The 14,540-nt window shown below is 45.7% G+C and overlaps 1 protein-coding gene across 1 annotated transcript in view; it reads left to right on the forward strand.

Annotated features, from left to right (window-relative positions):
- The window catches only part of ZRANB1 (zinc finger RANBP2-type containing 1), a 421,332-nt gene that overhangs the window by 182,390 nt on the left and 224,402 nt on the right, over positions 1–14,540 (forward strand). Inside the window, exon 4 of the mRNA XM_069612045.1 lies at positions 11,995–12,148. Coding sequence (XP_069468146.1) covers positions 11,995–12,148 — 154 coding nt within the window. The remainder of the gene's footprint in view (positions 1–11,994; positions 12,149–14,540) is intronic.

Genomic DNA, 14,540 nt, shown 5'->3' on the forward strand with positions numbered 1-14,540 from the left:
GTTGCGACCACCACTTACAAAACAGCCATCCTCTTGGACAGACATATGACAATAGAATCGACAATGCCAAATCAAGAACAAAAGAACTCTTCACTAGCCTCAGGGAACTTGAGTCACCCTCCACACCTACAGAAACGTACTTGCAAGATGCAGATTGGTGAGTGAATCCAAAATGCCTTGGCAGACAATCACGATCCTACAATCTAGAATCGAACAAAAAAAGACCAGCCTAGCCAAAAAAGCAAACTCCACATCACCACCTACTGCTAAAACCCCAACCTGCCCCCCTTTTCTTTTGCCCCTGTCTCAACGAAAGAAGTGGAAAGCATCATCAAAGGCCTCAAGCCGTCCAGATGCCAAGGGGACTCCTGCCCAGCCTCCATCATTCAGGAAGGCGCCGATGATCTTTCCCCGTTCATAACGGCCCTAATCAACTCCTCCTTCATAACGAGTTCAGTCCCTAGCAGCCTCAAGGATGCCTGGGTCATGCCCCTTCAACAAAAAAAACAGAAAAAAACCCTGACACCAACAGCGCCACTAATTATAGGGCAATCACCACGGTCCAAGAGAACAACCTCTTGGGCCTCAGACAATCTGGCTTCAGGCCAAGGCACAGAACCGAGACTGCCCTAATGGACCTAAAAATTCAGATTGACAAGTAGAAGGACAAGTGTAACATAACCATTCTCCTGCTGCTCGACCTCTCAGCAGCCTTCGACCTCGTTGACCACCAGATCCTAACGGAACATTTGGCAGTGCCAGCTGCTTTTTCCAGTCAGGCAACTGCCTGGGTCCAATCCTTCCTGGCCAACCCAACCACCCGGGTCTTCTCACCGGGGGTTTCAGCCCACCCCATCCTTTGTCGCGTCCCCCAAGGTTTGTGCGTTTCGCCAACCTTATACAATATCTTCACAAAGCTATTTGACCAACTTGATAACTTGGGTGTCACTTACACAAATTATGCTGATGACACCCCGGTTCTCATTACCCTCTCAGGTTGCTATGCAGAAGACTCCACACAGATTAACGACCTCCTACCTGGAGATCCAAGCCTGGATGGCAGAACACAGCTTATGCCTCAACAACGAGAAAACTGAGCTGCTTCCCGTCGGATCCCAACCACAGCTAAACAAACGACCCCCGTTACGCTTCTATCAACATAGATGGTAACCTAATCACAGTGGCCAAAGAAATCAAAACCCTAGGGATTTACTTGGATTCCACACTCTCGCTCAAAAGTAAACGCCACAGCCGCCTCCACGGCCTACACAAATAAGCTCATCAATCCCTGCAAGGCTTTCCCCTTGCCGACTAGTTGCATTACCGTAGTTTTTATTGGCATTTTCATAATTACAGCCATGCATTTCAAATGTTACATGTCCAATAAGAATCTTTATGCCTTTATCTTACATTGATACCAACAGTAAACAACAAACAACCTCTTCACTTGTCGTGCATTGTGTTTACTAGACTTTTAGTGCGGGCGTTATGGGTTTCGGGGCCCTGCTTGTGTCTCCCGTTTTAAAAAAATCGAGCTTCAAGGGGGTTTATCATCCAACGGGTGGAACATGTCCCAAACCAGTGCCTTCCAAGCCTTGCATGTATTGCTTCCATCAGGGCCTGCTCTGTTTGACCCATCCATCCACACCTTTGTCTCTACTCCCGCCCAGCGCTCAAATTCCCTATGCCACCTTACAAATTGTGGGCCCCCGGCAGATTTCCAGGCCATAGCAATAGTTCTTTTAGCCAATATACATGCCATGTCCGTAAACTTAATCACATGCCTATGTTTGCTGATCGTAGGGAATGTTCCAAGCAGGCACTCTTTCAGTGACCATTCGTATCTCACTATCCCAGCCTCCCTACAAGCTTGCTCGATTCGTAACCAGAACCTTTGTGCACGCCCACACATCCAAAACATTTGCATCAGGTCTGCTTCTCCCTTCCCGCACCATGGGCATAGTGAGCTCACATTCTTATTGAACTTTGCTATTTTGTGTGGGGTCATGCACGTGCGATACAGTACGTTTAGTTGTATCAACTTAAAGCGGGGATTCCTTGATACTACTTTGGGGTACCCCAGTGCCCTTTCCCATTCCTTCCGTTATGCTTGTGCTCGGGTCCTTTTCCCATATCTGTTTCATTGCTGAGCTCTTGGGGTTGGGTCGGTCTATCAGCAAATTATACAACCTACATATTGGCGCCATCCATCACTCCTGTTATATGCTAGGGTCAGCAGTGGGCATTCTGATGGTTCTTCTGGCCGGCCCTCCCATTTTCCTTTAGCTATTTTCCGAACTCTTTGGTACCATAGAAATTGCCCACCTGGCACTCCTTCTCACGCAGCGAAGCAAACTCTCTGAAGACCCCTTCCTCATGCAGATTCCCCCCTTACCCCCGGTTAAATATATGCCCCATCTTTCCCATTGTCTTGCTGTTGCCAAATCTGTCCTGTCCCAGCAGATGTCGGCCACAATCGGCCCCTCAGGTGAGTATGGATTTCCGAGTTTCAGCAGTGACACCGCCCCCCTCCATATTTTCCTACACAATGTCACCACAATGGGGGTGAGTTCCAGATAGTCCAATGATGCCCATAGTATTTCCTTTAATTTCACGGGGGCCACCGTTTGTTGTAGCAGCGTTGTTTCAGACGTAGTTTCGTCCGACAGCCATTTAATTACATGACTGAGCTGGGCCACCAAATAGTATTTTCCAGGTCCGGTAACTTCACGCCCCCGGCTCCATAAGGCAAGCATAATGTAACTAGTGAAAGTTTGTGGCGTGACGCGCCCCACAGGAATTCACGGATCAGTATTTCTAGAAGGCGGAAAAAAGACGCCTTGACCTAGCAGTGTACGTTGTTAAAGTAGTACAGGTAGCTTGGTAGGATAATCAAGTGATGGCCACCCTGCCCACAAGAGACAGCGGCAATCTGGACCAGAACTTTGTAGACCGCTTTAAACCCTTAATCACTGCTGCTGTGTTGCTTTCATGCATCCGTTCTGGTGTCTGCCGTATGTTAACCCCCAGGTACTTAAATGGTTCTAGCTCCCATCGGAGTCCCACTTCCGGTAATTCACTTGCGTCTTTTCCCTTCAAGCCGGCAATCGGGAATATACCGAATTTGGCTTTGCTGAAGCTAATCCCGGACACCTTCGCATAATTGTCCAGTATGTTTAAGATCACTGGGACTTTTAAGTGTGGATCCCTCAAGTACAATGGCACATCATCTGCGTATAGTGATACCAGATGTCCTGCTCCCCGTACCCAGATACCCGCGTCTAGATACTGCTTTCGGAGATAGATCGCTACTGGCTCCAGCCCCAGCACGTACAACATTGGCGACAGTGGGCAACCCTGTCTGGTACCCCGTTGTATATCCCATGCTGATGACGCCACCCTTCCGGTTTTCACTCTTGTCACTGGGGCTGTATACAGTATCTGTACCCATTTAATAAATTGTTCCCCAAATTCAAATTCCCTCAGCGTTGCCACTAACCATTCCCAGTATATGGAGTTGAACGCTTTTATTGCATCTAAGGAGAGTATAGCATATTGTGCCTGGGTGTCGGCTGTTTCCACAAGGACATGCTGTAGCCTGCAGAGGTTTAGTGCAGTACTGCGCCCCGGTATGAAGCCGTTTTGATCGCTATGGACTAAGTCACCTATTACCTCTAGCAGTAAAGGTGAAGGGCCTGACATATTTGATCCACCTATCCGATGTTTGGAAGGCCCATGATCGTGTGACACCAGAAATGGCACAAGAAAATGAACGTGAAGCAGCAGTGCCTTAAAGAGATAAGATAAGGCAGAACACAGGGATGGCAAAGGCACAAGAATAATGCAATGATTTGAGCAATATGTGCATCTATGTATAAAATGATTAATGTATTGATATGTGAAAAGTAATTTTTAATGATGCTTCGTTTTCCATGCTTTTCTCTGCCTCTCGATCATTCTCATATTTTATTCACACTCAGCCTTCATTTAACCCATTATGTAGGTGCAACAATGGTGGAAAGGACGCCACTGTCTACTACTAGAAATGAGTTGGATAGCAGTAGGAATGCGATGTGCCACTAGGGCGTATTCATACGACTGCGGCATGTACTTCACAGCAATAGTTATTTCAATAATTTTGTTAAGTTTAGTAATGTATTGGAGTATATCTTTTATTATGGGAGATGTAAAAGAAGGGGGAAAGGGGAAAAACGAATATGGGATGGTGTAAAACTGATATGGGACGGCAACACATCGCCAAACCTCACTACCTTACACAGAAATTAGAAAAAGGTGGCACTGCAGCCTGAGGTAGTGGTAATTAATGAAAGTGAAAGAGTAATCTATGTACAAAACAATGAACACCCCAGCAATGTTGACAGCGCCACAAAGTGATTTACAGACATCTGAAGAACATACCTCAAATGTTGAAATGGTGTATACCCTGCCTCCCACTGTCACACCAGATGCTCTACCTCCCAATACTGGCAGCCTAGTAGTGACACTAATTTGGATACAGGTATTTTTCCTATTTATCACCTAAATGCAATGAATTCACACAGAACCTCAGTTGTTGTTGATAAACGGTACAGAAGGTAATTTGCTGACGATAAAAAATAAAAATGCATTTCTGAATAGACGCTTAATTACGTTGCATATCATGGGTTGGACAAGGTAAAAGACCTCCACCGTTCAGGACCAATCTAAAAAGTGGTACTCTGGCATGAGTGCCACAGGGAGACGGGCCACGAATGGTAGCTGTTATGTATGTTCACTAATACCTCATGCATCCAGGACACCTACGGTATTGGCACCTCAAGAGACCCCAGTAGTAGAAGCCCAGTGTCTCGTTTATCTCGCACTATGTAGAATCAGGAGCACCTTCCAGGCACATACAGTACAACTACAACTGCTTCCTCCAGATGAGAAAATCTACAAGAACAAACCTGAAGGGGTAACTTGTTTCAAGGAGCCGGCTTTTGTAATAAAAGGAACATAGTTTGCAGAAAAATAAATGGCAAGCGGCAACAGTCATGTGCAAAACTGAAGCGCTGTGTGGCTTGTCAGATGAAAGGCTGAAATTAATGGATGACACATGTGCCCAGATCTGGCGTCAACACATCACAAAGCTGACGTGGATTACTGCACTTGAAAAAACAATCGGGATCCAGCACAAAGAGAAATTCAAACTTTGCTTTCATGGGGAAGGGAAAGTATCCATTGGGTTGAACACTCGCTGTAACAAAACCCTCCTCATCCCTGACCTGCAGAAAGGAACTGCCACCGTAATGGACCACTACTGGATGTGCGGCAAACAGGCATACTTGCACTTCCAGTAATCATGGAGGGGCTACTGTGCCCTGGCAAGGTTGCACTCTACACAGCTGGTTATTCCGGAAAAGCACATCAAGGCGGAAGGTGTGCCCAGCAAACAGCAACTGGCGCCCCAACCAATGAATGAAGAACCCCCATCTATGATATACTATCGGACAAGCTGCAAGATCAAGTGTCCCGCAGAAAGACAGCCTCCAACTACCCTCCAACCACTTCTAACCTTTTGGCATAGATCCCTGATGAATACAAACTTTTCAATTCCGCAGAGACATTTTTTGCATCACTGATCCCCAGCATCCAAGCACAAGCAAATGCCAAGTGACTCCAGATAATTGCCTGGGGAGCTGATCCAAGTGGCCAACGATACTAAGGAAGGGTTCAGCGTCATCAAGGTAGAGGTAAGAGCACTGAGACTGACTATGCAAAACCGCTAAGATTTGGACCTCCTCACAGCAATGGAGAGCGGTGTTTGCTGAAAAATCGGGAGTGCATGTTGCACTTTCATACCTTCTTCAGATGCTGATAACTGGACAATTGCAAATATAATTGCTGCAGTACAAGAAGTTGGAGTAAGAATGGAAAAGGGTGGTGTCCAGCCCAGTGACTGGTTCAGCACAGCGTTCGACTGGGTACCATTCTAGCTCGTGCCTGCAAAGAAGCTACCGGTCCCCGTCATCGTCTTCCTTCTGCTGATCTTCTGTGTGTGTCAGTTTGGGGTTTGATGCTGTGAAGAAGCGATTCCTAGTAGTATGATGATTGTGGTGACTATAGGCAACAATAATGGTAATGGTAAGCTGCCCCATGATACTAGGGAAGCCCAACTACAAACTGTTGAGTGTGATGTGCCCAAGTCCCGTTGGAAAAGTCCAGGCACGCATCTTGCTCTGTCCCAGCCCACTACAGCAGGCTTAAGGGGATCCTTGACTAGACCAACACCATTCTGAGTAAGGCAAGGGAGAGTGGGGGAGTGGGGTGCAGGATATGATGCTCATGCAACCATATGGCATTTGGGAGTGGAGCAAAACTGGTATGCATCTCCACTCCCCCCAAAAACACCCTCTTATTCTGATTTTCCCAGCGACTACTGTTACGAAACATTCCTCTTTACTGTAAATTTCCTTCCATTCATATGGACCTTAACTTTTTGCTTTTATTGTTAATCCTGACCTTAAGCTTCACTTCACTGTCTTTTGCTATGGTGAGATTCCAAGAGTAAAGGAGAATGCATTAGCAGGGGGATGGGTGGGGGGGGGGGGTTCTCTTTATTGACGGGTCGTCATAAATGTATCGAACCGATGGAGAAAGGCATTCAGGTTCAGCTGTGGTAAGGCGTAGAGCTAATGGGGAATTTGAAGTGGTAGCAAGTGCAAGACTACATCTCACTTTTCAGCACAAGCTGCAGAATTGGTAGCGTTTGTTTTCCCGCTTGAGAAAAACGAGGGGCAGGAAGTGACTGAGCGGACGGTACTCCTGTGCAACACACAGCATTATTGGACAGGCTTTTCTGTACCTAAATTTTTCATTGGAGATCCTGTTTTAGTGCACAACTTCACAAGGAAGTGGCATGAGCCCCGGTTTAATATATCATTCATCGTGGAGAGTATTACTCCATCTGCAGTAAAAGTCCAAGAAAGGCATGCCTGGATACACTAGGGCGACGTCAAACTGTATGCTGGTGAGACCGGAACGCCCCCCAACCGATTCGGAAGCAAGACAAGTAGTAGTAGTAGTTAAGCACGTGCAGACCAGATCGATGACGGACCCACGCTGTTGGGGAGAATTCTCAGAAATGTGTTAATTCCCTTCTACCTTAGAGACCCCCAGCTCTTTTGCTGGACTATAAGACTTTTTTTTAAATCTCTTGTGTAATTTTAATGTGATTTATTCTGTTTCTTCTGACTTTGGTGTGTGACAAACTCCATAGGCGGCATCTTTACATTCTGTCACGCACAGGGAAGTCTCTTGGATTTCCCAAAGGTTTAAATACTTTCTCTTGGTGAAGCTACTGTTTCCAAGAGCAGTGAAGTCAAATTGAATTTACTTACATTTTGTAACTTTCTAGACCCAGCACACACTATCTTGCCATAGGGTGCTGGAGGGGTTACTTAGTATCCCCTTTGTCTAGGTTTTCATGTAACATTTTTGTTACCCTTTCTACAATTAATGGCTGGTGGCAGTGGTTTACGTTTTACTACTGTTGTGTGTTTTTACCGTGGGCTGCGTTCGCAGCCACGGTAAGGCGCCCATGGGTGTCCATTTCGTCAAAATGGCCCCGGTATTCTTTTTTCACCATTATCTGTTGGAAAGGTCCTTCTTGAGATTTACTCTGCACACCAAACCAGGTTTGGTCTTTGTTCATTTTGTCTTTGGCGGGATTCACGAGTGAAGCCCGCCTCTGGTTCCAGTATGTCTGGCAAGGGCAGGAAGTGAGGGAGGGGCCCGAAACTCCGTGCTTAATCCCCTTGGTTACAGGAATGCACCCAAAGGTGATTGGCCAGCTGGCTGTCCGGCAAAGATAGCCACCCTGCTGTGTGATTGACAGCTAGCCTGGAATTAATGGGAGAAACCTGCATAAAAGGCAAGGCTTTTTGGCTTGGAAGGCAAGTCGACCACTGGACGAAGGAATCAGAATAAGAACTTGGAAGAGATGCCTTCTGCAACTCCTGGAACGTTGGTTGGCCCGGTGAAGCCCTGCTGCTGTGCTGAAGCTCTGTATTCGCCTCGACTAGAGAAGCCCTGCAAGGGCGACTTCTTCCTTTTTGAGTTGGTGGGACAAATCAACTCCAAAGTAAGCCCGTCTGTACATCCTCTTGAAGCTGGTTGTATTTCCACTGCAGTTGCTGCTAGAACCGAAGAGCCAGGGAGAGGAATACCAGATTGTGTGCTGCTTTTAAGTCGGACCCGAGCGCTAGGATAATCCCCCCCCCCCCGACTTCCTGTTGCAGGACTGACCAAGCCTGAGCCAGAAGCAAGGAAAGTCTGAAGTGGTATCCGAGAACCGCAGTGTTGCTATTTGCACTCAGACGCGAGGAGCTGAAACACTGAAGGACCGCTGAATTAAAGTTTGCCCATTGCTGCAGCTGACCATCCCATTGCAGAGCAGGCGTCTCCAGACGTCCTCCCTCTTGTCCCTATGACTGAGGCCCAGGAACAGGATCTGCAGAGCTGCACAGGAACAGAAGCCAGCTGGAACCATTTCCTATAACCAGGGGTACTGAGAGTCTAAGAACGTGCCTCTTGTTGTTTAGCCTTACTTGCTCTCAGTTGAGACCTGTCTTGGTAACCTTGCAGAGTTGCTAAAGCTTTGCCCTTCACAAGCCTACCAGCTTGTGGCCCTTCAAGTGTTCCATTTTCTACAAACATTTCTACAAACATTATGCAATACTTTTTACCCACCTGCAAAGAAGATCTTCAGCTCCCCTTGAAATTGTGCAACTAGCATTGGCTGTCCTGGCTCCCTGAGAAACTCCTCTTTACCTCCGACTTTGTGCTTTGGAAGGTGTTGAAAAGTACTTGCCTGTTTATGAAGGTATTTGTTAACCTTTGTTATATTCCTCTATTCTATTTTTCTCACCCAACTCCGTATTGCTCTAAATGTACCAGTGATAAATCAATGTCCACAATGTCCTGGCTATTTAAGTCACCTGAGGGTGTTTGGAGTGTCTGTGTGCCATTCCCCAATGGGTATCATCTGATTTAGGGAAACTAAGAGTGTGTTTTGAAGTATATTAAGTGTTACATGTTTTTGCTCCCTTTCTGAATAAGGCTTATATAACTGACTGTGTTTTATCAAGAAACCTTGAGTGCAAGTGTTTATTTGAATAACTGTACTGTGAAACTGTCACAACCTTACAGCTCACATTGACCCCTCTTCAGATCAGCCTGTTTGCTCGACCGCACTCAACCTGTGTAGTTCAGACTTATACCAAAGTTTAGGTCCATATTGCCAGGAAGTCAAGGTTATTGTAGTGCATACAAAGGGTACTGTATACAATCTTGCCTAACACACGCTAAAATGGCTGATTAAGTAAATGTAAAGTGTACCCCTGACACTGTTTATAGATATTTTTAGCAGGAGTGCAAAATTAACTGTTCTTGAGTCACAGAAATCTTAAATTTGGACTTTAGAAGGTGCTGATGTGCTAAAAATGCCAGATCTTGATTTCTTTTATATATGACTGGAAAAGGGAGCAGTTCCCCAACTCATTCCTCACTGAATTTCTTTCGTCAGTTTCATGGTTCTATCAGATGTCGATGTCCATAGGCTCCTTCTCGCGGTCTTCATTTTTATACTCTGAGCTTACCCTGCTCTTGTTGGTCGTAGTACTGATACATACTTTTGTGCAGGATCCTAAGAATGACCCTGCCATTATAAGATTGCTTGCAGCGATAATCAGATATTAAATCTGCCTGAGCATCTAACGAGGCTGCATGATTAAAACAAATGTTTTTCCTTAAAGTAGTAGACGGGCACGATGTGGACTGTAGAGAATCACGCAGTTCCAGAAAGTGAGCAGACTCAACGACGTGTGGAGAGACGCCAGTGGTGGGGTCTCATGTACTGGTGTACAATATATGCGTATGCAGCATTTTTTATTTTTCTGTTTTTGCTAATCCACACTGCTTACCTTGTTCGTTCCAAAAAGGTAGGAGTTCCCTTGATCCTTTATGACCCGGTCTGGGTCATAGTGATATAAGAAAGGATACTGTTGCAGGTATACTTCATAGATGCTTTATTCCACTTCTTCAGTTACAGGAACAAATCAGGTCTCAAGTCCATAAGGACATGGGAGGAAAGCATAAGGAAATCCACTGGCACCCACCACCCAGGCTATCAATCTTCAACTGCCTGGATTGGAACTCCATCATACACACACACACACTCCAAGCTTACCTCATACATTCCATAAATGACAAACCCTCCAAGCTTACCTCATACATTCCACAAATGACATCACCACATACATACAGTATTCACAGCAGAAACCAGAGGAAGGAAGGCTAATCGTAAAGGAAGGCTACTCGTAACACCTCCTTCCCTTGCAATCGCACACTGTGACCTACAAACGGCATCACACCTATCATCAAGGAAGGCTACTCCTAACGCCTCCTTCCCTACTGTCACATACTCACCTGATGACACACACTTCACATCTAGACAAGACATACAATGAACCTAGCACAACTCCACTGCCACGCCAGGAAGATAACAGCTGGGCAAACAGGCGTAACTAACAATCCGGTAACGGCATCCCACCAACAAAAAAGAAAAACTTCTGTCCTTCAAAAAATTCACACATCATCTTCCACCCGCCGCCGCCACCAACAGGTAACCAGCCTGCCATGCTGGAGCACAAACCTGCCCCTCTGGGCTACTAACTAGCACTCCATACACAACCTGGGGAAAACGAGACACCTCCAGCCCACCACTGCCACTGGTGGACCTCAGGGCTGCCACACCTGAGCACAAACAGCCACCTATATGGGCTGGCACGAAGTCTGCTACACACCCACAAGGCACATCTCTAACAGACTATTCCAGACCATAGCATCAAGGCAACTAAAAAGACAGGCGTCTACAATCAACCCAACAACAGACTTGCCTGACTCATCCTCAAGCACACAACATTCATTGCAACACTCACAAAAGGGCAACCAGTGGGGCACCAGTCAACCATACCACCATACTTCCTCCAGATGTTGGCCAGACACCTTGAGCCCTCATATCTACTAAAAAACAACCATGTTACCCTACTACCAAGATGTTCTGTTGCCATGCTCCCAAGACCATCCAAGAAACTAATCTAGGACAACCTCGGACTACATTTCAAGTAAATAAGCAGTAATAATCACTACACACCATAAACGGACTCCTCTGAGCCTCACAAAACACCAACGTGACTCTGCAGAGCCGCACAAATCTCTATAAAGACTCCTATGAGCCGCCGTAAACTTGTGAGCAGCCAAATTAACAGCTTTTTGTTTTGAATGAGAAAACAATTGGGTGGGCCAAATAAGGCAAATTAGTTTCTAGTTGATAAAATTGTGTTTCCTGAAATTAGTGAATTTGGCAGATAGTGAAATCCACAATGGTGTCCTTCAGGAAAGTCACTGTTCAGAAGCGGGTCATTTGCAAGTGACGCTACTTGGATTTCTGCAGTTGTTTTGTGCAATGTTGCTTATTCATGCTCGCAAAGTACTGAGTTTTCTTTCTCACTTAAATATTGTATCGACAGTACTTGCAAGGAGCGCTTGATCTTTTTTCTAGTATGCAGCAGATTAAGTTACAGATGGGATCTTCATTGAGGTCATTCTTTGATCTGCAGATTTGCTAGTCCATTCAGTGCCATGAAGATAAAGCAGATCTGAGTGCTCGTGTAATGGCTAATGTCATAGAAACACTCCAGGTAACAGCTTGGTCAGAGAATTTTACCATAAAGTGCCTGGTAAGCTTGTCTAAGAAGATGGCACAAAGGGAAGGTTGTTTTTCGCTCTGCCCCTCTATCCTCTCCTCTGTGTAGGGGCACTGCACTAGTAATTACTCGTGTTAAGTCTTGTGTGTGTGTGTGTAGCTCTCGCTGTCTGTGATCAGTACAGGCTGCATTTGGTGGGAATGCATGTGCTCTTATGAGTCTGTAACTCGAGTGTGCTTTGTTGCAGGTTTCTCAGCATGCAGCCAAGTGTATCCCGGCTATGGTGTGCCCTGAAGTCACTGAACAGATCCGGCGGGAGATTGCTGCTTCTCTGCATCAGCGCAAAGGAGACTTTGCCTGCTATTTCCTGACTGATCTGGTGACCTTTACATTACCTGCAGGTGAGCACCGGGAAATGGTGTTTGTTTATAAAGCGCTCCTCACCCGAGGGTATCTGGGCACGACAAAAGTGTGCCGTTTTTATATACAGTACAAGGTAATTACAGGCAGGATTATTATTTACGGTACATAGCAATTGCAAGTATAGCACGATACAGTATAGTACATGATGAAATTGCAAAGCTACTTGGTTACATCCAGATGTCATTGGAGACTAGCCATGCCTTCATATTGTTTCTGAAACTTGAAGGTGTGTTCTGTTTGGATGTGCAACAGGAGTGTGTTCCAGCATCGGGCGGCTTGGACCGGAAAGCTGTTCCCACCAGCTCTTTTCAGGTTAAATCTGGGAACTGCAATGCAACAAGATTGGGCAGCACTCGAGGGACGAGAGGACTATTTCCTGATATTTCTTTCTTGGAGGTACTGTGGGGCGGCATTGTTTAGACATTTATGGGTGATGGAAACTAGTTTGAATTGAATCCTACCGTTGATGGATAGCCATTTGTTTTCTCTTCTGGCCGCAGAGATGTGTGCTCTCCTTGGAATGCGTAGTGCAGTTCTCAGCGCATTGTTTTATTATATTAGTGGTTTATTAGTGATCTGTTTGGTAGCTCTTGCATGGAGGACGTTGTAATAGTCAAGGTTCGACCATATTAAGGCTCTAGCTAGCGTTGTGCAACTCTTGATGGATAGGTAGGGTTTGCAAGCATGAATCGGCTTGCATGTGTACGCTGTAGCAGAGGACGTGGCATTGTCTTGCTTACCCATGTTCAGGTTGGAGTCTAGCTAGAAGCCTAATGTTTTGGTATCTTTAGCCACCTTGAAAATAATACCATCAATAATGAATGCAGTATATTGCGTGTTGAGTTTATTAAGGTGGGCTGGCGCACCTAGGATTAAGATTTCTGTTTTGTCGTCATTCAGGCATAAGCCATGGCCGCCATCATTGCCTGAATGACTTGGTATATTTTGTTCAGAGGGGCTAGATCTAAGTCTTGGTCACCAGAGAGGGGTAGGGGTATTTGGGTATCATCTGCATAGTTTGTGTAGATGATACCCAGGTATCCCAGTTCGTCAAAGGCTTTGTGAATATATTGTACATGGTAGGGGACACACACACGAGCCGTGGGGGACACTACATGTAAGCGGGGATGGATCAGCAGCAGCCGATTGGGAGAAGACCCTCATTGACCTGTTGAGAAAGGATTGAATCCAGTATGAGGCTTCTTGCGAGAAGTTGGCTGCAGTAGACTGGTGTTTACAGTGCATAGTGTGGTCCACCAAATCGAAGGCGGCCGATAGGTCTAATAAGAGGAGCAAGGCGCATTGCCTTTTGTCCTTCAGTGAGTCAATTTGTATTTTCAAGTCAATCTGTGCGGTTTCAGTACCATGAAGTGGTCTGAAGCCTGATTGTCTTAGTCCTAGGAGATTATTTGTCTCAAGGTAGTGCTGGCTCTGGAAGTATGCCGCCTTATCTAAGATTTTGAGGAGGAATGGTACCGTGGTAATGGGCCTGTAGTTCGTTGGGATGGTTGGTCTAGTGAGGCTTTCTTTAGCATGTGTAGGATCCAGGCGTCTTTTAGGTTTGTTGGGACTCTGCAAGTGCAAAATGATGCATTTATTAATTTAGTAATAAATGGAGCCATGTCTCTGGCTGCTTCTTTAATTACTGTGAGAATTAGAATTTAGGTAGGCAGTTCAGGTGGTGTACTTCAGGTTCTTGGTGTGAATCTCGACTGGATACATTAAGTCTTTTGGCTGCAATTTTGTTTTGGAGGGTGGCGATTTTATTTGACAGAGCATTTTGTATATCGGTGCACAATACTTTATCCTTGATGCAAGGATCTTCAGGGGCTATAGGGGATTCCAATTCCCTTAGGATCACAAAAAGTTCCTTAGTGCTCGAACTGGCTTCATTTATCCTGTCATTGTAGGTTTCTCTCTTAGTATGTAAGATTTCAGTTTTGTATTTGCTTGTTAATTCAATCAGGTTACGTTTGTTTTCATTGGACGGGAGATTTCTCCATAGAACTTCTAGTTTTCTTTTTTTTGCACGCATGGTTTTTAACTGGGGGGGTTAAGATGAGCTTTCGGTTTACATTTTCGCATTTTGAGTAGCGCAATAGCATCTAAGGCTAGTCGTCTGAAGTGCTCCGGAAGTGTGGCTGTTGGGCTGTGATTCCTGCCTTTCTCCTCGCTGCCCTGCCTGGCTGCCTACTTGTTCTCATAAGGTGCCGTCAGCAAGAGGAATCCTCATACCTGCCGTAACGCTGCATGCGTGTCTTCTACAACACAAAGTAAATCTGGACTCTGAAATTTGAATTGTATTTTGAACTAAGACCGCGGTTCCCCGCAGGTCTTATTGTGATTCTGTTTATGTACGAGCTATTTCCA

The sequence above is a fragment of the Ambystoma mexicanum genome, chromosome 8 (assembly GCF_040938575.1).
Source record: "Ambystoma mexicanum isolate Mex_15411 chromosome 8, UKY_AmexF1_1, whole genome shotgun sequence".
In the NCBI taxonomy this organism is placed as follows: Eukaryota; Metazoa; Chordata; class Amphibia; order Caudata; family Ambystomatidae; genus Ambystoma; species Ambystoma mexicanum.